Raw genomic sequence first — 20,535 nt, forward strand, 5'->3', positions numbered from 1 at the left:
CACCTTCAACAAGTATCTGGGACTGAAACCACCGATCCCACCTCTGCCAGCAGAGACCAAAAGGATTAACTGCGCTCACGCTCCCACTTCCCTGAGTCACCGCTAAGAAGTCAGAACTTCTCCCAGAGTTTCTTCCCTCACCTGGCCCAGCCTCACCCCTGCCCCTTCCCCTCACCCCTCCTAGAATGAAGCTCCCTGGAATTCCCAGTAATCACGGGACATCCCCCATATCCCAGACTCTTCTCAGCAGCTCCCACCTGCTCCCGCCTCAACTGAACTTCACTGTTCCCTACTACTCTCTCTAGGGGAGGCTTTTTATTTTCCCCCAGCCCTCAGGCCTCAGTATAGACTTGGTGTCTGTGGCCTCCTTCCCACACCATTTCAGCTTTCAGACCATGACTCCCCTGTTTCTTGGAAAACTCTGGCTCCTCTAAGACTCATACCACCTGGCTGAGCCACCTTTATCCTCTCCTCAGGGGATGACATCCTCAGGGTTGATGACCAGCAATCCTGAGTCACCTAGTGAGACTCAGCCGCTGGCTCCCTGTCTTCTTTTCCACCCAGTTCCCATCACCATTCTCAGTGACTTCATTCTCTGCATGGATCAGCCCCTCCAACACCCTGACTGCTCAATGCCCTGGCCTCAGACGTCCAAAGGCTTTTTCATCCTCTCCTCCTCAGACACCAGCTCTTGTGGTCACACCCTGGACCTCATCATCACCAGAAACCATTCACCCCGAGCATTCACACACCTATCCACCCTATCTGCCAAGGTCACTTGCTCAGGGACTTCCCAGAGCGGTGCTGCCCTCCCAGGGCTGCCACCAGCCCATGAAACCCTTTATGTTACAGAACATCTGCTCTTCCTTCCACAACCAAAGGGAATATTAAACAAGCGAATATGTGTAGAAAGCTTTCCTAATTGTACAGGGCTGTACAAATATGAGGCACTATTTTTAGGGTAGAACAGGCCAGCCTAAAGGCTGGGATGCTGCTGAGGGCGAGGCAGGAAAGAGAGGAGGAGCAGGGGTGTCTGACAGGAGCAGAGACAGCCCAGGAAGGGAGTGGCCAGAGTTCTTGGGAACTGAGATTAGAAGCCAGAGATGCCAGGCACTCTGCCAAACACAACGTAGTGAATGGGAGAGAATGTTTGCAAATGACATAACCCATAAGGGTTAATATCCAACATATATAAACAGCTCAAACAACTCAACAACAAAAAAAAACCCCAAACAACCCAATTAAAAATGGGCAGAAGAACTGACATTTTTCCAAAGAAGACATACAGATGGCCAACAGACACATGAAAAGATGCTCAAACTGCTAATCATCAGAGAAATGCAAATCAAAACCACCATGAGATATCACCTCACACCTGTCAGAATGGCCACCATCAAAAAGGACACAAACAACAAATGTTGGCGAGGATGTGGAGAAAAAGGAACCCTTGTACACTGCTGGTGGGGATGTAAATTGGTGTAGCCACTATGAAAAACAGTATGGAGGTTTTTCAAGACTAAAAATAGAACTATCATATGACCCAGCAATTCCACTCCTGGGTATATATTCAAAAAAACTCCACTAATTTGAAGAGATACATACACTCCAATGTTCACAGCAGCATTATTTACAGTTGCCAAGATATGGAAGCAACCTAAGTGTCCATCAATAGATGACTAGATAAAGAAGATATGGTATATATGTACAATGGAATACTACTCAGCCATAAAAAAAGAATGAAATTTTGCCATTTGCAGCAACTTGGATGGACTTGGACGGTATGTCAAGTGAAATAATATAGAGAAAGACAAATACTTTATGATGTCACTTAGATGTGAAATTTTAAAAATATGACAAACTAGTGAATATAACAAAAAGGAAGCAGACTCAGATGTAGACTACAAACTAGTGGTTACCTCCAGGGAGAGGAAATGGGGGAAGGGCCATATAGGGATTAAGGGGTACAAATTATTAATAAAATGAGCGATAAGGATGTATACAACAACATAGAGAATATAGCCAATATTTTATAATACTATAAATGGAGTATAACCTTTAAAAAAAATGGGTTGTTTGTTAAAAATAAATAAATAAAATCAGAGCCCTGATGAAGGAGGAGCTGGGCTTTGTCAGTGCTGCTACAACTCTGCCCAGGCAGAGGGAGTCCTGAGCAGTCGGTACCAAGCTCTGCCCCTCCAGGGCAAGTCTGTCCCACAGTGGAACTAGATGCCACCCTAACTCAGGGACACCACAAATTACCCGTTTTTTTAAATGAGGTACTGGGGATTGAACCCAGGATCTTGTGCGTGCTAAAACATGTGCTCTACCACTGAGCTATCCCCTCACCCCCAGCCCCTACCAATTACCCTTGCTTCAGCTCTTTGTTTGTGGTTCCAGTTTATCTTCCCGTAGTCACTGCCCAGCTGAACCAAGCGTTCCCCTCTACCAGTGTCCTCAGTGTAAACGTGACCTGTGAATCAGTCCTTGCGTGTTTGACGACCACAGCTTTGGGGGTAATGGAGCTTGGAAGACGTGGGACAGGATTGGGTAGGGGCTGTAACGAAGCAGTACAACAGGGTGAGAGAAGAGGGGAAGTCTGAGCCTTTGAGAAACTGATGGGAGAGAAGTCTACTTATATATTCATTCATTTCATTCATTCATTCATTCAACATGTATTTAAATGTCTAAAATGTACCAAGTACTGCTAGAGACGCACCAGTAAACCAAACAGAGCCTGCTCTCAAAGAGCATTTATTCTCATGGGAGACAGGCAATTTTAAGACAGCTTAAAAAATGGAGCACGAGATCAATATCTTGTAATAACTTATAATGAAAAAGAATATGGAAACGAATATATGTATGACAGAAACATGGTGCTGTATGCTAGAGATTGACACAACATTGTAAACTGACTACACTTCAATTAAAAACAGAAAAGGAGTGTGCGAGCTCAGTGATAGAGCACATGCTTAACATGCATGAGGTCCTGGGTTCAATCCCCAGTACCTCCATTTAATAAATAAATAAATGAATAAACCTAGTTACCCCTCCAAAAAAATTTTTTTTCCAAATGGAGCATGAGAGACTTCATCTCAAAATTGGAGAGGGAAAATTGATATAAACAAACACTTGCAGGATGCTCTGATATAGGCTAAAAATGGCTCTAATGGCGCATCTTCTTGTTGTCCCCTCTGCCTGAAACACGCTTCCCAACTTTTTCACTGTGAAACAAACCCCGATTTGTACTTCAACACTTGGCTCGTCTTGCCTCCTCCAGGGAGCCTTCCCTGCCCCCCCCCCCACGCCATCTGACTTAGATGCTTGTTTTCTATGCTCCTGATACACTCTGTGCTCACCCCTCTCATAGCATCTTAGACTACACTGTAATTGTCCATGTTCTCATTTCTCTCCCCACAGATAGCTAATAGTTAATATTTATTGAACGTTTACTATGTGCCAGAACTTTTCTCAATCATATGACTACTACTCAATCACATAAACACTACTATTCCTCCTTAAAGATGAGACAACTGAGGCTCAAAATTAAGAGATCTGCCCAGGTATTCATCAAATAGATTATTGCACATATGCCCCCGCACCCAACCTGGGATCCCACTCCAGAGAGAAGGGGCAAAATTACTTCCAAACAAACAACAGAAGAAGCTGACACTTAGGATCCCACTTCGCTCATGAACTGCCTCCTGCAAATTCTCTAAGTACCAAGTGAGGGTGAAGCTAGAGGAAAATAGAACGTAAGGCCAGCTCTGACTTGGTCGGGTTCTCTAGCCTTAAGAAACACCGCGGGCAGATGTCCCTGAAGGTGAGAGGCTCTTCCCTGGAGGGGGTACAGGGGGGCGGGGGGGCATCCAACCTCCCACCGGACAGTGGGCCCCCTCCAGCAGACCAATGGAAAGTTGGATTCTCCTGTTCAGTCCTTGGTCTACAAATTATTTCCATCATTATAAGGCAGAGATTTTACCTTCATTTTTATGGCTGAGGAAACTGAGGTAATTCAATGAGTATTGTGCATCCAAGATAACATTTGAGCAATCTGTAAGTTAAAATCAATTTAGATAAAGACATGCCTCTAGTGTTGAAAGAGCATTTACTATAGTCTGCAAGTACTTTTTCTTTTTTAATGAAGGCACTGGGTATGAATCCAGGACCTCATGCGTGCTAAGCATGCGCTCTACCACTGAGCTGTACCCACCCCCCCATAAATACTTTTAACTTCACGCTCTTGTTTTATCACATCCATAATGTAGGCAAAGCAAGGATCCTCCCATTTTTAAAAGAAACATGCTCCAGAAATTGAACTAATGTACCCAAGGATGATGGCTACATCTCGATCCGGAATACAATGAGAGAGAACAGTGATTTTTTTTTTTAATGAAGATTCATGATTTCAAGAAATAATTTTGTTTTTCCATTAGCTTATTTTGTAGTGAATGTAAGCCTTGGAGCTGGAGAATGAACCCCATTTCAACTACTATTAAAGAATGATTTGTAAATTTCATCTTACTGTTATTTAACAATCTGAGTGACAGAGTTGATGTTCATACTTTGAAAAGGAGATTGAGAGACTTGCCTCAAAGTCAGGAGCTCTAAGAGGTGGAGCCGGGTCTGCGTGGCCCCAAAGCTGGCGTTTCCCGACCAGGGCGGCCTCCTGGACCCGCAGCCCAGCCGCCGGCAGGCAGCCAGCTCCTTCCCTGTGTTTCTCCCCCACACACTGTACTTAGCCTCACCAGGCCGTTGGAAAGCACATCAAGGGACACCAGCCCCCCGCCAGGCACAGGGTAAGAGCTCTGTAAGAGCAAATGAATGGGGGCTCTGTCGGGGAGAGTTAAGGGCCCGGATTCACTCCTGAAGCCAGAAGGGCCCTCTGTGAGTATTCTCAAGGCTGAGGCCTCATCACCCCACACCCCGATGCTCTGATTCCAGGGCAGCTCCTGAAGGCCCCTCTCTCCCTCCCAGCCCAGTCCTCGGCCCGGCGGGCCCCTGTCCCTCCTGCTGCTGCCCCCCTGTGGCCACCGCTAGACGTCTCTGCAGAAGGAGCCACGAGCCAAGTCACTTCTCTGGAACAGCAGAGGAAGACCTGTCTTGTAGTGAGAGGCTCCTCCAGACCTGATCTCAGAGCCTAAATTCCAAGCGTGAAAAGCCGGAGAGAGGAGGGGTGGGGAGGCAGGAGGAAAGGGGACGCTTAGTAAGGGGTGAGCAGCCCTGGGCGCTGGTCTCCACTCTGTCCCTAGCAAGCTTTGTGTCCTTGGACAAGTCACTTCACTCTCTAGGCCTCGGTTTCCCTCTGAACAAGAGGTGGCACCCAGGCTTGTAAAGGGCCCTTCCAGGACTGGCCTTCTCCTACCCACAAGCTGGGCCCAATCAGGTGGCAGCCGGTGGCCGGAGAGGAAATGCCTCCAAGGCCAGGTGCCCCAAGTAGCTGAAGTAGGGGGCACACAGGCCCAGAGGAGAGGAGTCAGCTAAAGAGACCCACAGATGGGAGAGAGCTCAGATATTGCTTCCAACCCTTGGGTCCGCTCTGGCGGAGAGAGGGGCAAGCAGCAGGACTAGACATTTCAAAAGCCCACTGGTGTCCTAAGGGCTGTCTGGGGGCCAGTCCACCTCCACTGTCACTGTTCAGCCACAATAGGACCTTGGGCAAGTCCCCTCCTCTCTCTCTCTATTTCTTCATCCGTGTAAAATAGAGAAATTTATGGCCGTACCGTCTTTAAGGTCTACTCCTCAGTGAGATTAAAAAATAGGGAAAACAGATAAACAACAAGGTCCTACTGTACAGTACAGGGAACTATATTCAATACCTTGTAGTGGCTACAATGAAAAGGAATATATATGTATAAATGAATCACTATGCTGCTCGCCAGAAATCAACACAACATTGTAAATCAACTATACAATTAAATAAATAAATAAACAAACAAACAAAATTTTAAAGGTAGGGAAGGGCTCTGAGTTCAGGGCCCTCAGAGATAAGAGGGGTGGCCTGCGCTGGTCCCTCCCTACAAAGCTGCCTCTGTGAGGGCCCAAGGCCACATTCCAGATGAGCAAGAATTTATGGTGGGTCTGTTTGGCCCACGGGTGACTGAGCTTCCAAAGGGAGAGCCATCTAACACTTCCCTCTCCACAGCACAGGGCTTCAGGTTCCTGCCCCAGCCTGCCCCGGCCTGATGACCTGTCCCTTTGACTTTGGAAAAGGTCTCAGTGATGACCTCAGTGGAAAAGTCACTCCCCTCTGCTGGGTGCCTCCCCTCAGATTCAGTAAAGGTAAATGTACTAACAGCTGGTAAGAATTCCCCCAAAGGGGCCCTGCCCTGGAAAGGAATTTGGAGTGGGGCAGCGGGCAGTAGGGGCAGGAGGGACATGAGGACTGGGAGGTGGGGACATGCAACTTGGCAGAGCAGAGAGGTGATCTGCGGGGAGGCTGGCTCTATCCCTGTCCCATCTCCTGCACAGTCAAGCCCAGAGGCAACCCTGTCCCTCTTTCCCCAGCCCATCCCACCCCACCCCCCACAAAGCAGCTTGGGCCTTTCCTCCTCCTTTCCCAGCACCGCATCGCATGAGGATGCAGTCATCCACCTGTCATGAGACTGGGAAGCTCAGTGTGCCCTTGACTCCTCCCTCTCCCTTGTCCTTGTCCCACCCCAGGCCAGTCCATTCTGATTCACTGCTCTAAATCAGGCCTGTCATCTCTCTCTTGAGTCGATGGCTGACACCTCCTAACTACCCCCAATTTCACATCTCCATGCTGCCCTTCCCCCGGCCGGCTGCACTGCCCCGTGTGGATCTTCCTCTTCATGCCCCCTACCCATCAAAGGCCTTCAGTGGCACCCCTCCCCATTTCCTATAGTAAAGCTCCCCCTTAGACTTGCAGGCAGGCCTGTGGGAGAATTTGCTCCCTTACAGGAACCTGAGTGTCACCATCTGACAAGGCTGTTCCACCCTCCCCTAGGGCCTCACCTTTGCCCAGTCTGAAATCCCCTCCAGCATCACCAGTCCTATTATCCTTCAAGGTCCAGCTCAAAGGCCACCCCTCTCTCCTCTTCACCTCATCGGCTGACTCCTCCCTGGCACTATTAAGAGAATACTTTTTAAACTCTGCTCTGTGTTAAACTAATCCAGTTAGCTTCAGGGGCAAGGACTGGGGTCCCCACAGCACCTAGCACAGTGCTGGGACTTGAATGCGAGTTAGCATCTTTTCGTCTTTTCCCTGCCAGCTCCTGCTGCATGGGTTGGGGACCAACACCCTCTCCTCCCATATCAGTAACTCACAGAGGCCTTGGCCTCCCCTTAGAGGTTAAATGAAATAAAAATAACTAAAAAATCGTAACAGTACTCTGCAGTTTGAAAAGCCTTTTCCTTTGTCTTAGCGTGACTCATTTCACAACCACCTGTGAGGGGGTATCTACAGCCTCACTTCAGTGATGAGAAAAAGTGAGGAGGCTGCAGGTGGGCAGTGGTGGAGAACTGAGACTAGGTTTTCTGACTGAAAGTTTGCCCAGGACACAGGTCTAATTAGAAGAGACCTGGCCTGGGCCTCCACCTGGCCCAGGATAAAGACAAAAAGGTGAGTGGGGAAGGGGTCTGCTTTGCTTCTGTGTGGGCAGGGCATGTTCTGGAAGCCAAGGGCTGCCAAAGAGATGGGCAGCAACCTTAAGGGAAGGCCTGCAGGGGAGGGAAAGGGAATCAGACAAGTCACCAAGAATTAGTGACAAGGGGCTTCTGTGGCTCAGAGGGCTGAGCGGTGAGAATGCAGGAGCGGGATCTATATTGTCTGGGTTTAGGGCAATGACCCCCACCTCGACCCTGCGGTGTCCCTTTTAGACCCTCTTGGAGCATGTGAAGCATGAAGGGATCAGGAACATCTGTGGCTCAGAATGAGACGGGCGGGGTGGTAGGGGAGACGTCCCTGCGTCAGGATGGCCCTGGGAGGTTCCCATGGCAACAGTCAGCCACTTCAGCATCTGTTCTTGTGCCCAGCAGGGGGCGCTGGGAGAGGTTCTCAAAAGGAACACATGCCTCCGACCCTCAGGGAGCTTACGGGATGGTACAGGTCTGAAGGTGACCACCACCACCCCGCCTCTGTCCCCCAGGATGGGCAGGAGTGGAAGGCAAGAGGGAAAGGCTGGGGCCTGGAGGACCTGAGGAGGCAGACAGGATGAGGAAGATCCTGGAGGAGGTAAAGGGTGGAGGGGGCATCAGTGAGAGAAGGCTGAGCTGAGGACAATGGAAAAAGGGGTGAGGCTGAAGAATGAGGGGCAGGGATGGGGGGAGGAATGGCAAGTTGGAGGACAGCTAGGAAATACATTTCGGGGACTGGCCAAAGGAAGCAGAATTTTTCCACTTGAGAGGGGAAGGCCCAAGACAGCCACCCTCAACTCCAGTGATTTCCCCCAAGGCACCCGGAAGCTGAGCTCTTGGCTGGGGGAGTTCCCAGAGGAAAGGGCAGAAAAGCCAAGTGCTCAAAATACCAAGTACTTAAACTAGACCAGACCCTGGAGGCCAAGCAGGGCTGTGTGACAGAGTCCCACGGGGCTACCCACAGGCTCCCCCTACCCCTACACAGCCAGAAGCTGTCCCCCGGCCCTGTGGCAAGGAGGGAGTGCTGTCCCCCAGCCTCAACCTCCAGAGGCTTGTCTCCACATGCCAGTTCTATGACCAGAGAGCATCCTATGATCTGGGCCTTGGGGTTCCCCTTCTTTACCAGTGCTGCTGTGGGTGCATGGGTGCGATGGAGGCAGCGGCTTCATGACCTGCAGTGGGTATGAGGATCACCTACCAAGGGCGCGAGAGAGGGTAGTCAGAACAGCCAGTGTCCCTGGTGTCTTCACCCCTCCCCAGCATACCCCTTGAGTTCTTGGCTTTTTCTCCCTGATTCAGCAGTTCAGAAACCTCCAGCTCAGCGTATTACTTCCTGAGTGGCTAAGAAAGAGGAGGGGGCTTGGGGGGACTTCCTAGCCTCCTTGAGAGTTCGTTATGCAAATGAAGGAAATGGGCCCTCGAAATGAAACTGAGAAGCCCCAAGCGGCCCACACCCTCTGGGAACCCAGGGGACCAGTCTGTGTCCTGTCCCCTGAGCCCAGCCCCCCTTCCCAGGCCACTGAATCCTGATCCCTCTGCTGGACACCCAAGTTTACCAGTCAGCTGCTCAGGCAGCATAAATTTTGAGCACCTGCAGAAGGCCAGCACCATAGACTAAATGTTTGTTAAATGAGTGGACCTTGTTCCATCCCCAGCCTGCCCCTCCCCGCCCCACTCCACCCTCCCCAGCTGAATTAAATGAGCTGATGCACGTAAAGCCCTTTAACAGTGAGTGGGCCAACAGTCACAGTGTTACAGAAGCACTGTCAATTACAGCCCCCTTCTGGGCAGGCGCCCTCAGCTTTATTAACACATTCCTCTGATCTGGCCTGAAGTCACACTGTCCTTCTGTCCCCTATACTCCCAAGGGAATTTCCAGGCCAATCAAGAAGCCCAGTCAGGAAGAACTTCCTAAAGAGTAGCCGAGGGGGATCTAGGTCTTCCTAGGAGAGCTAGCCGGAGAGCAGGCCCAAATCAGTGGGGATGGGGGTGTCCAAGATTTGGGGCACCAAGCAGTGGGGGCGGCGAGGTTTGCAGTAAATGTGGAGCCAGGGCGCCACCTAGTGGTTTGCTCACCTTCCCAACCCAGAAGCCTGGTTGCAGGGTGGGGCGGGGGGGTAGTGCCGGCATGGGTCCCTTTCCTCCCTCCTCCACATGCTGAAGGGAGCGAATAGCTTTTCAGTGCCAAATACGGGACAGGCATTTTGTTTACACTGCTTTATTTAATCTCTTCCCCAGCCCCTCAATCTCCTTTTTTGAAGATTAGAAGCCCAAGTCTCCCAGAGATTAACTTGCCCAATATCACTCAGCCTGGATTTGAGCCCAAGGCTCCGATTCCAAAACCCACTCGCATATTTCCCCATCTCCCAGGGGTGCAGCCAAGGCAGCTGTGAGCAAAATGGGGAGTTCTAGCCCAGGGGGCCTGAGGTTTGCTGGGAGGGTGAGGTGAGGGGGAGAGGAGTATATGGGAGAATGCGAGTACCAGTGCCCATGAGATGGTGGGTGTGGGTGTCCGCTGTGCTTAGAAACAGCCCCAAGTGACAGAGCCCCCACCCAATGTCACAGCTCCAATAGCATTTTATTGGGATCTGAGTCTATAGTTCACATGGGGAGGTGAGGCCACACGAGGAGCAGAGCTAAAAAGGGGACTTCATCTCCTGGGGACAGCTCCTTCCAAATCTAACAAAACCCCAGGGAAAACCCTCATGCTGGGCCTCCAGCCAGCAAGGCTAGTCAAACCCCAGGGGGCACGGGGCAGTGCGTGCAGCCAAGGGGCCACTCTGGGGGCCCCCACACACACAAGAGGAGGAAAGCACTTTGGCTTCAGAGTCAGAATTGCCTCCACACACCTACCTCCACTGCATCCCACTGAAAAACAGGATTTTCTCCCATCCCCCTTCACATTGGCGTGACACAATCAGGCTGCAAGGGTCACGGCCCAGGGCCCTGAGCATTTGCATACATTTGCATAGATAGCAAGGCAGGTCCAGCTAAGGCCTTTTTCTAGAGAAAGTGGTATCAGTGCAGGGCTGTGAAGGATATCCAAGGACACCAAACCAGCAGGGGGAGGTGGCAGTTTAACGGTTCCCAGGGGACAGATAAGCAGGGCCTCAGCCCCGGCGGTGGTGGCTGTGCTCCTCCCTGGGCCCCACAACTCTGGGGTTCCGCAAATGTTTGTCCTTCTTCCCAGACCTGTGGGGAGACATGGGGTGGGGGCAGGGAGAGGCCTTTAGAGGACAATGCCATGTGATGAGAAGGGGCTCCCTGAGGAGAGGGGACCCTATTTCTCCTAAGGCAGGTGACATAGGCAGCCACCACCAATAATCATATTGGGGGGAAGGGAGTGTGGCCAGACCTGGTCTCCCAGGATGAAGGCCCCAGTTGGGCAGGCAGGAAGGTGGGAAGCAATCTCCCTTACCACCCCTTCCCTCCAGCCCTCCACTGCCCCTGGCCATGGGGATATAGGCAGGACAGGACAGAAAAACGGGGTTGGGGAGGGGGAGGAATTCCGCCAGCCCAAAAGGGGACTCCCCAGGACCACTCTGGGGTGAGCACAGGCAGCTTCCTGCCCTCAAGGGAAGACAGGAAAGTATTGGCTGTGGGGGGAGGGGAGACCTAAAAGCAGAGAGAAAAACCTCAAACTGAAGACCTCTCCTCAGGACCCTGGCTCCTTCACATCCCCCCCCACCACTCCCTGCCTCCTATTCTGTCCCACCCATCTAACTTCCCCACAGTTGCCCACCTCTTCTTCAGTGCTTTGTCCCCAAAGAAGTGGCTGAAGATGAAGTCCTCAAAGTCATCCACCTCATCATCATCACCTGTCTGTCTCACTGCCACCTCCTCCAGGCTGTCTTCCAAGGCGTCTACAAAGTCCCGGAAGCGAAGGCGGTCATGGCGGAAGATACCATCCTCACCAAAGTAAGCAGGAGAGAAGGGTAGCTCCTTGCTCAGCTGCCCAGCCCAGGGCAGCCGCGCCAGGTAAGTCCTCAGCAGAGAGGCTAGCTCCTGTTGCCGCACTGGGGCGAGCTCCATGCCAAAGAAGTCCAGGCCCTCCTGCCGGGCACACTCGTGCACACCTGAGCAGCCCTGGGGTGCCCGGTACTTGTGCCTTGACAGCTCTGCCCAGAGTGGTAGGGGGTCATGCCCATCTTTAGCCCCTTCCTTCCACCGAGGGTGCTTCTGCCTTTCTCTGGAGGAGTGGGACCCCCCACTTTTCCTGGGGGGCTCCTTGGAACCCTGTCGCTTGCCATCCTTGCTGGCCCACTCCTCCACCCTTGGCTTGCCCTCCTTCCACCTCCCTGCCAACTCCCTGTCCTCTTCACCCGCCCAGCTCTTCTTTTCCCGGCCAGTTTCCTCCTTCTTAAGTTTCCAACGCTCAGTCTTCCGGTCCCCCTGCCCATCCCACCTCTTTTCCTTTCCACTCCGCTCCCTGGAACTCTGGAAGTGAGGTTCCTGACGCCAGGCCTCTGAGGCATTGGCAGAGATCCCAGGGCGCTGGCCCCAGTTCTCCAGGCCCTGCAGCTTCTGGGCCAGCCTGTGGCCCAGCTCAGCCAGGCCAGCATGGGCTGGGTCCCCTCGGCCTGCATCCCTCAAGCTCCGCTCCAGGTCCTGCTGCACAGAACCCAGCAGCTGCCGCTGCCTCTCCAACTCTTGCCTTAGCGCCTGGGCCTCAGCCTCCAGCCGTTCCTTCTGCTCCAGGAAGCCAGGGCTCAGCTCCTGCCCGCTGAGGCCCTGCTCCTTGGTCGCCTTGCCACCCTGTGGGCCTTTGCCCCAGTGGAGGCACACCCCATCTGTGCCCCGGACACAGCCAGCCTCCAGCCCCTGGAGCTGGGCCCGCAGCTGCTGCAGCTCTGACTCCAGGGCCCGCTGGGACGCCTCGCCCTGCTGTAGAGCCCCTCGGAGCCGGGCATTCTCCTCTTCCAGCCCTTTGGGCTGATGCATCAGGCTCTGAAGCTCTTCCTTCTGGGCCTGGAATTAGGGGTAGAGAGGAAGGGCACAAGGAGAGGTCCTTGTCAGGATAAGCCCAGTGCCTTCTACCCTAATTTCATTCTGTTGCAGTGGGCAAGTGGCCCAAGCCCCTTTATGGCCCAGGACACTCGAGAGGATTTGGTTCTCGTCCTTCCTATCCCCACCCTTCACTTCAGTTTCTATGGCGTTTTATAAGCACACACTTCTCTGATTCACCTAAAGATAGCCAAGATGTGGCTCTCGTCCTATGTCCACCTCCCATACCCAGAGCAGACATTGTTAATTGATCACAGCACCTCTTTCCCATTGAGCCTTGGCATGTTGTTCAATCCCTCCCCCTCACAATGCTCCAGGCAGACCATGCCAATCAAGCAGAGGTGGCATGCCACGTGAAACAGGTATGCCAGTCCTGGCCTAAACCTGAGCATGTGGGATGTGAACAGAGAACTAGAAAGGACTTGACTATAGTGGGAAAGGGAGAGGGTCAAAGTATGTGGATGAACAGTGGAAACTTCTTTTAGGGAAGGACACTAGAGACACCTGGCCTAGGAAGGGCTGGCCTAGCCCACCCAACTCCTGCTCATGCCCACCTGCAGCTGGGCCTGCAACAGCCGGATGTCCTGGTTCTCCCTGGCCAGCTTGTCCAGCAGAAGGGCCATGTTCTGCAGGCTGGGGACACTGTCAGGGGGCGCTGAGGCCTGCAGCTGCTGCCTTGGCTCATCCTGAGGGCAAAGGAGCCAGTCACCCCCACCCCGCCCCACAACCCTGGTAGCCCTGGATCTCCCCCACCAGGCACCACACACCAATGGAGACAGTCACACATGCCTGCCCATCTCCCGCAGCCTCCAGCCTCTCAGTATCCGACCCGGGATCTGGGAAGACCTGCAGGTCCACTTCCTCCATGGGTCCTGTGGGAAAGTGCAATCTTGAAACTGGCCCCAAGGCATATTAAACCCCTCTTCTCCCCCCACCCACCCACCCACAGTCACTCTCCTGCCCTGGACCGACTCTATGGCTGAGAGGTCCAGTGACGTAAAGGGCCAAGGGTCACCCTGAATAGCTGACAAGGCCTACAACTGAGCAAAATGTGTACAGCCCCCAGCATCCCTACTCCTGACCCAGGGAACTGCCCCCATCAGCCTCCCTCAGGGCTGGAAGGGGACGGACACAAACCAGCCAGGGCCTGTCCCCACTCACCACTTTCAGACTCTGAGAGGCCACCTGAAAATGGAGACAGAGGGGTCTGTCAGGCCCTCAGAAAAAGGGGTGGAGCAGGGCGAAAATGTGGCAGGAGGTGCCAGAGTAGGGGCTCAAGGCCCCAGCAGCAGCAACTACTCACCAGAGAAGAGGAGGATCCCCAGGCCCAGCAGAGCCAGGGCCCCAAGGAGACACATGTTGAGGGAGATGCCCAGCTCCCCGCCTGCACCCTCGCCCCTGGCCTGGTCCTTTACCCCCACGGGGGCCACAGGCTGAGGAATGCTGGGCTCCCGGCCCCGCCGTCTCCGCAGACCCTCCACATCCACGTCGGTGTCATCCTCACTGGTAGAGCAGTGGGCCTCCTCCCTGATCCAAGCTGGAGGAAGGGATGGGGACAGGGCAGTAAGGAAACTGGAGAGATGGGACATACAGAGAGACAGAAAGAGAGGGAAGAACGGGAGGTCTCCAGCCCTGACAGCAGAGGGGGCACATGGAGACCCTGCCCATGTCTGCCTGGGTCAGTGGCCACCCCTGCCCGGTCTGGAGGTGAGAGATCAGCCCTTTCAACCTACAAACTACAAGAGCAGCTTTCATCCTAAAAGCGTCCTCCTTCCTGAAGCTCCTGCAACTGCTCCCCCGTCCCGGTCCTGTCCAAACCCTGGCTCTTCCTAGTCCTAAAGGCGAAGGTCTCCCTGGCACCATTTCTGGTTTTCTGCTCTTCTCATTGTACGCAGTCACCCACTATCTCACCCACCCCGCTGGCTTCCTCCCATGGCAGATGGAGTCCCAATCTGTAACTCCCGACCTGGCCTCCCTAGAGCTCCAGACCTGGAGGTCTGACTGCCTACTGGCCACTCCCACCTTGGTGTCCCTCAGGGGCCACTTAACACACTGCCCTCCAAACTGGATGTCTTCTGGTGTTCCCCCAATCCTGGGCAAGGAGCCACTGCTGCCATCTGGCCAACCTCAGCCCCAGACAATGCAACGGTTCAACAGGTAAACATCTCAGGTCACATGCCTCATAGCTGCCTTACTTCAGGGCTGACTGCTGCAGCTGTCCCCTAAATGGCCCCAGCCCCTGGCCTCCCCCTCCAGCCCGTCACCGTCAACAGAGATGGATTCATACACCCCTCTGACACAAGACACGGATGCAGCCTCCTCAGCACAGGACAGGGGCCCCATCCCTTTGTTGATGCTGCATCCTTGGCCTCGAATGTTCTCTTCTTCCTACCCTACCTACCAAAAGCCTACTCTTTGCTCAAGGCTTCACCCAAGCATCACCTTCAGTGTGAACCTTTCCCCAACTGTCCCTGCCTCTCGCTTCCCCTTTACCTGTCCCCTGACGCAACCACCCTCCCCCTCCTGTGAGAGCACCTAAATTACACCTCCTTTTTGCACCCCTCATAGGTCCGACTTGCATCCTGGCTCAGTCTAGCCTGCCTCTTACACAGGCCATAAACCCAACCTCCCTCCGCAGAGATGACACATGGAAAGGACTCGGGGAATGAGAGGTGAATCTAGAGACAAGAAAAGAGGAGGCCCCACCGCAGAGAGTAAAGAGTTGACCAGACCTGGGTCCTGTGACTTGCCAGCTGTGTGACCTTGGTCAAGTCACTTAACCTGAGCCTCAGTGTCCTCAGGGGTGGTGGTTAGGATTCACTGACACAATTTAAAGAGGGTGGCCAGGCTGCTGAGTCCCAGGGTGATATCTACTTCTGCTCCCACACCTTCTAGAAGGACATGGCAGAGAGAGAGAAGGAGGATCCTCACCTGTTTTGGGGGAGGAGGCCAGGCTGTCGGGGGGACTCTCATCCTCCAGGTCCTGTGTGTCTGGTCCCAGGCCTACCACGACAGGGGTCTCCTCCAAGTCTCCCTGGGCCTCTGTGTCTTCTGGGCCAGGCGGCTCCATTCCACAACCATCACCATCCAGAATGCCCTGATGCAGACACAGACATGAGCAGCTCTTGGCCCTCCTCATTTCCCCCCCTCCCCACAGTGAAGGTCCTCACCTTGGCCTTAGTCTCCTCTGGCAGAATGGGCCCAGATGGGGAGCTCTCACTCTGGAACAGGGTCTCTGTGCAGGAGAAGAGGGTCAAGAAAACACTACAGCACCCCCCCGCGGAACCTCCTACACGGCCCTCTGGCTCCCGCAGGCCTCCACCAAGTTGGAAGGCAGGGGAAAGTCAGGACAGAACAAGCGAAGCAGGTTTTAAACTGAGATAAATGCAGGGAATAAAACCAACCAGCCTCCCTCTCCTTGAGGAAACTGGACAACCCCAGAACATGGGGGAGAGGTGGCTGCAACCCCCCCTCAGCAGGGCTGTTACCTTCTCCATCCAAGGTCCCAGCTAATTCTTCAGCAGCTACCTTGGAGGGGCTCCGAGGGGCCTGGGGAGGTCTCTCAGATTCTGGGCCCATCCTGGATTCTGGGCCCAGGGTCTCCACAGGCAGGCTCTGGGGGAAGGGGCACAAGCAGAAGGGCTGCTCCAGAGGAAGGACGGCCAGATGAAACCAAGAGCACAGGGTGCTCTACTGGGGTGCCTGGAACCAGCCGCACCGCTCAGGGACCCCAACTCACATCTCGCAAAAGTGCGATACATTCAGTAGTGGGATGTTCCAAAGTGGGGAGGGGGCAGGGGCAGCTGGCGCAGTGACATCTCTGCTCCGCGTAGTATCTGGCCATTCCCTAACCTCACCTGCTGCTCTGAGGAACTTACAGAGGCCAAGTTTCTATTAAATGAAGAAGCACCCATGGACCAAGGCCCTGGACCACTGTACAAACCTGGTGCCCCTACCTCCCCAGAGAAGCCGGCTACAGCCTGGATTTTCCTCCCAAGTGACAAGCTCAGTTATCAGTTGGAAGGTGGGAGGACGGCCAGAGAACGACATCCCCCAGATGCCTAAGGATCTCAGTCATGACCCCCGCGGGCTTCCCTGCAGTGACCCTCACAATGGGCCACCCACACCAGTTACGTCTTCCAAGCTTTTCTGGCCTTTCCCACTCCCCACACCCTGTCTCCCAGAAGCTGACAGAGCCCAACTCATCCCAGCCTCACCCAGCCTGTCTCCCACAGTGCTCTCGGCCCTGCCGTCCAGCTGCGGCCTCTCCTTTCTCTGCACATCCCCCTCGGTATGCCCACCCTGCACCCACCACCCCTACTCATCCCACCCGTGGCTCCCGCTCTCCTTCCAAGAATAATTCTTGACTTGGTAACTTAGTTTGTAACTTCTTTACAATTTTCAAGCCACTTTTTTCTCACGGCCCCTCCTACCCGGCAGAAATCATGACTCCTCTTTTACAGGGGAAGAGAAGCGGGTAAAGCAGCTTGCCCCAGGTCCCCCAGCTGTCAGTAAAGGCACTCCAACAGGAGGCCAGGGCTCTGGCTGGGAGCCTGGTGTCCATCCTCCTCTGTCCACAAGCCCCAGTCCATGTGTCCTGCTCCAGCGTCACCCTGAGGGCAGCTCCCTTACTCCCAACCGGCACCCAAATTCAACATGTCTAATTTGAGCTCCGCACCTTCTTCCTCCTGGTGGTTCTAACATACCAAGCCCTTGACAAACTGCTCCAGCCACCCAGTCCCCATTCTGCCAGCCCCCTTCTCAGTGGCTTCAGAGGCACAGGAGTCCACTGGTTCCCATCCCACCAAATACCACCTGGACGGCAGGACCTTCAAAAAAGCTCTCCCCTTGTTCCAACCCCGGCCACACAGTGGCTGCACCCTCTGCTCAAGGCACTGGCTGTCCTGACGCCCTCTAACTCAGTGCCCTTCAGTGATTTCCCATCAGGAGGAGGCCCAAATGCCTGAGCCAGGCCCTTCAGGCCTCTTTCAGAGGTTCCCAAGCTTTGGCCAAATCTCTCTTCAACACTGTCTCCACCTCATCCAGTGGAAGTCCTCAGGCTCCCCCATCGTGGCTGCCCCACTGTTGCCTTAGAACTTTTGCTCATGCGTGTCTCCCCACCAGAATTTCTTCTCTAGCTCTCACAGCTTACCCTGGTGGTTCCCTTCTTTCAAGGCATGGTCTGAGTCCCAATACCTGACTCGCCTTCTCCCTGACACTACAGTTCCTCTCATAGCCAGCTGGAGGTGATGCAGGTGACCATCAAGACCAAGGGGACAGACTCAGAAAGCAGCCCCGCCTTGCAGGAAACCCCGTTCCATATAGTTTCCAGGCCTGCTTTTCCTACCTCTGCGCCAGCGAGCACCCAGCTGTGGTCTGAGTCTGGGCAGGAGGCCATAGTTGTCCCGGAGGCTGCTGAGGCTGCCGCCTGCAGAGAAAGGCTCTCTTAAGGATCCCAGCTCCCTTCAGGAGAGACAGGATACAGACAGCAGCCTTGGCCGGATGCCAAGGTTTAAGGGCTGGGCAGTAGCTTCCAGAACCAACTTGGTTCCAGTCCTTCTGACCCCAACACCTCAACTCCTCAGCAGTATTTGCCTTGCAAATCAGAACCTGCCAACAGCCACAGGGAAGCCGGCCTCTCTCAGGGACCAAAAGGGCCCTCTGGAAACTGGGAAACTGAACTGACCTTGAAAGGTCAGAGAAGCATAGGACTGGAAAAGCTTTGGGAAAACATCCAGGCCAATTCCTTCACGTTATAGTCAGGGGAAAATGAAGGCCAGAAAGGTGACTGACGACTTGCCGAAGATGAACGGCTCGTAAGAAGAGTGAGGAATAACCCAGCCCTCCCTTCACCACCCTAGGCTCCCCCACAACCACCACCTCCTCCCCTGGGGCCTGGGGAGAAGACTCGAAGGTCTCCTTCAGTCCCAAGTCTCCCACCCACCCACCCACTCACCACGAGTCCTGTGTAGGGTCTAGTTCAGGAGTTCTGTACACTGGCTGCACAATGGAATCAATCACCTAAGATTCTGATTGGTTCAAGGGTCAGGGTCAGACATGGGTCTTTTTTAAAGCCTCCCAGATGATTCTCATGTGCAGCCAGGGTTGAGAAGGGCTGGCATAGCTTAGATCCTTCTGAATATACCTTTAGTAAATCTCCTTATCACTCTCACGCTCCATTCTAAATACTGTTTCCGTTCTTAGTAACCTCCAGAATTTCATCGTAGGAAACTTAAAGGTGACTGGGAAAAGGGATTTCTGGCAACTATCATAAATAAAGCACTTTATGGTTTGCAAAGCATGGACAAACATCAGGGCTATGGTCCTGCCCACTGCTAATCTGCTCTGACTTGGCTAGGTGAAGAGGGGGAAGTCATTCCAGCTTCCAAAGCCTGACACAAGGTGGGATAAGGAGAGAGGGACCTACCCTCCATCTATGGCCAAGACTGTCCCCTCAGGCTGGCAGCTGGGACCTGTCATAGAGGTGGAGGGATAGATGAGCTAACTCTAGGCCTAGAGTCTTAGATTGTGATCCTTTAGAGGAGGATAAATGACTGCTTGCTGAAGAGATAGAAGGGTGGCAAGTAGAAAAGGGTTCTGTAAGGAAACCCTGGGAAAACGAAGTGAGGCTTGGGAAGAAGTGTGATAGTTCTACCTTGAAAACCACCACGCTGCTCCCCTGTTTAAGCTGGTGTGAGTCCTACACGGCACCCTTATAACCTTCTGCAGCCCTTGCTAATCAAGATCCAAGCCCAGGACAGATGAAAGACATCTCCCAGTGTCTTCCCCAATACCTATGCCTCGCAGACACATGCACCCATCCCACAAGGAGCCAGGAGAACAGCTGCAATGACCTTCCCCTACCATGTCCAACAGAACACCCCTGGCCAGCTTCTACAGGTATCCATAGAAGCATCACTTGTGCAGCCCTCTGGGCTCAGGCCCCTCCCCCACTGTTCTGTCATCTTCCCATCCCCACTTGCTGCGTGTGACTCTTAACAGGTGGTGGCAGGAAGGAAGTAGCAGCAGCTTGGGCCGAAGTCCTTGTTTATCCCTAGCTGTGTGCAGCCTGCTCAGGTCCTCCAGAACCAGGCACCATGGCAACCAGGGTGATGTCAGACCCACTATCTCCATGGAAACCAGCAAGGGTATTTGGGTCAACAAAGACAAACACTTCTGAGACCCAAACAGGAGACCGTCTGGAACCCTTGGACCTCAGGGTTCCAAACTCTGGTTGGTACCTCTCTCTTGGTTGGATTCACCCAAGATTCCAAAAGATCTCCCTGTCCTCCCAAGCCAGCATCTCTCTGCCTTATTAGGAAGTTCCTTCTGCTATCTAATCTCCACCCTTCCCGGCTGTGTTTTCAGCTTTCTTTCTTCTCATCGCCCTCTTGGAAGAAAACCCATCTCCACCCCCCTCCCCACTATTCCCTCTCTTTTCATTCAGGCAGGATTCAACAAAAACATCTTGCAACGATTGTCAGGGACTTGTGTTATTTCTAAAAAACAGCCAAAGGGGGAGCTCTCCCACACTGTACAAAGCCGGCAAGTCTCTTCTGGCTAATTTCAACCCCTCTAAGAGTTGTTCCCCCAAACCTCTAAAGCAAAGGACCTAGGGACACAAAAACTTGCCTGGGAGACCCCGAGCAAGTTCCTGTTTTGGAAACGTCCGCCCATGCTCTCCTTTTCCCCGGCCCAGAAGTGACAGATTCCCCGTGGAGCTCAATCCTTTTGAGCTCTGCCCTTCCTCTCCTCTATCCTTCCTCTCACAGGGATTTCGGTGGCCCCTTCCCCGCTAGGGCATTACCTGACTTAGCTCTTGCTTCAGTCTTCAGCTGAACTTGTTGCTGCCTCTCCGGCTTTGCGGCCTCAGAAAGGAAGGTCACGTGACCAGGGACTAGCCAATGGAAAATCAACTTCCCTGAAGGGGCGGAAACT

The 20,535-nt window shown here is 53.5% G+C and overlaps 1 protein-coding gene across 3 annotated transcripts; it reads right to left on the minus strand.

Annotated features, from left to right (window-relative positions):
• Positions 1–9,795: 9,795 nt before the first annotated feature.
• On the minus strand, positions 9,796–20,505 carry PBXIP1 (PBX homeobox interacting protein 1). Of its 3 annotated transcripts, XM_064477804.1 has the most exons (12): positions 20,405–20,459; positions 18,554–18,626; positions 17,945–18,025; positions 16,086–16,212; positions 15,768–15,832; positions 15,529–15,694; positions 13,901–14,134; positions 13,759–13,782; positions 13,387–13,469; positions 13,152–13,283; positions 11,336–12,561; positions 9,796–10,785 (listed from the first exon to the last, which is right to left on the minus strand). In XM_064477804.1, exons 3-12 carry the CDS (start codon positions 17,993–17,995, stop codon positions 10,704–10,706), a joined length of 2,190 nt encoding a protein of 729 aa, XP_064333874.1. In that variant the 5' UTR covers positions 17,996–18,025; positions 18,554–18,626; positions 20,405–20,459; the 3' UTR covers positions 9,796–10,703. The 3 variants fall into 3 exon arrangements, with proteins under 3 accessions (XP_064333874.1, XP_031292044.1, XP_031292045.1); XM_031436184.2 differs by lacking the exon at positions 18,554–18,626 and having other exon boundaries at positions 20,405–20,505; XM_031436185.2 differs by lacking the exons at positions 17,945–18,025; positions 18,554–18,626 and having other exon boundaries at positions 20,405–20,472.
• Between the last annotated feature and the right edge of the window lie 30 nt (positions 20,506–20,535).

The sequence above is a fragment of the Camelus dromedarius genome, chromosome 23, assembly GCF_036321535.1.
Source record: "Camelus dromedarius isolate mCamDro1 chromosome 23, mCamDro1.pat, whole genome shotgun sequence".
Classification (NCBI taxonomy): Eukaryota; Metazoa; Chordata; class Mammalia; order Artiodactyla; family Camelidae; genus Camelus; species Camelus dromedarius.

Coding starts and splice junctions, on each gene's coding strand:
- PBXIP1 (XM_031436184.2), bottom strand. CDS start 17,995: ATGGCCTCCTGCCCAGACTCAGACCACAGCTGGGTGCTCGCTGGCGCA. Junction 13,783..13,900: donor GGGGATCCTCCTCTTCTCTG/GTGAGTAGTTGC, acceptor CTCCATTTTCAG/GTGGCCTCTCAGAGTCTGAA. Junction 13,470..13,758: donor CCTCTCAGAGTCTGAAAGTG/GTGAGTGGGGAC, acceptor ACTTTCCCACAG/GACCCATGGAGGAAGTGGAC.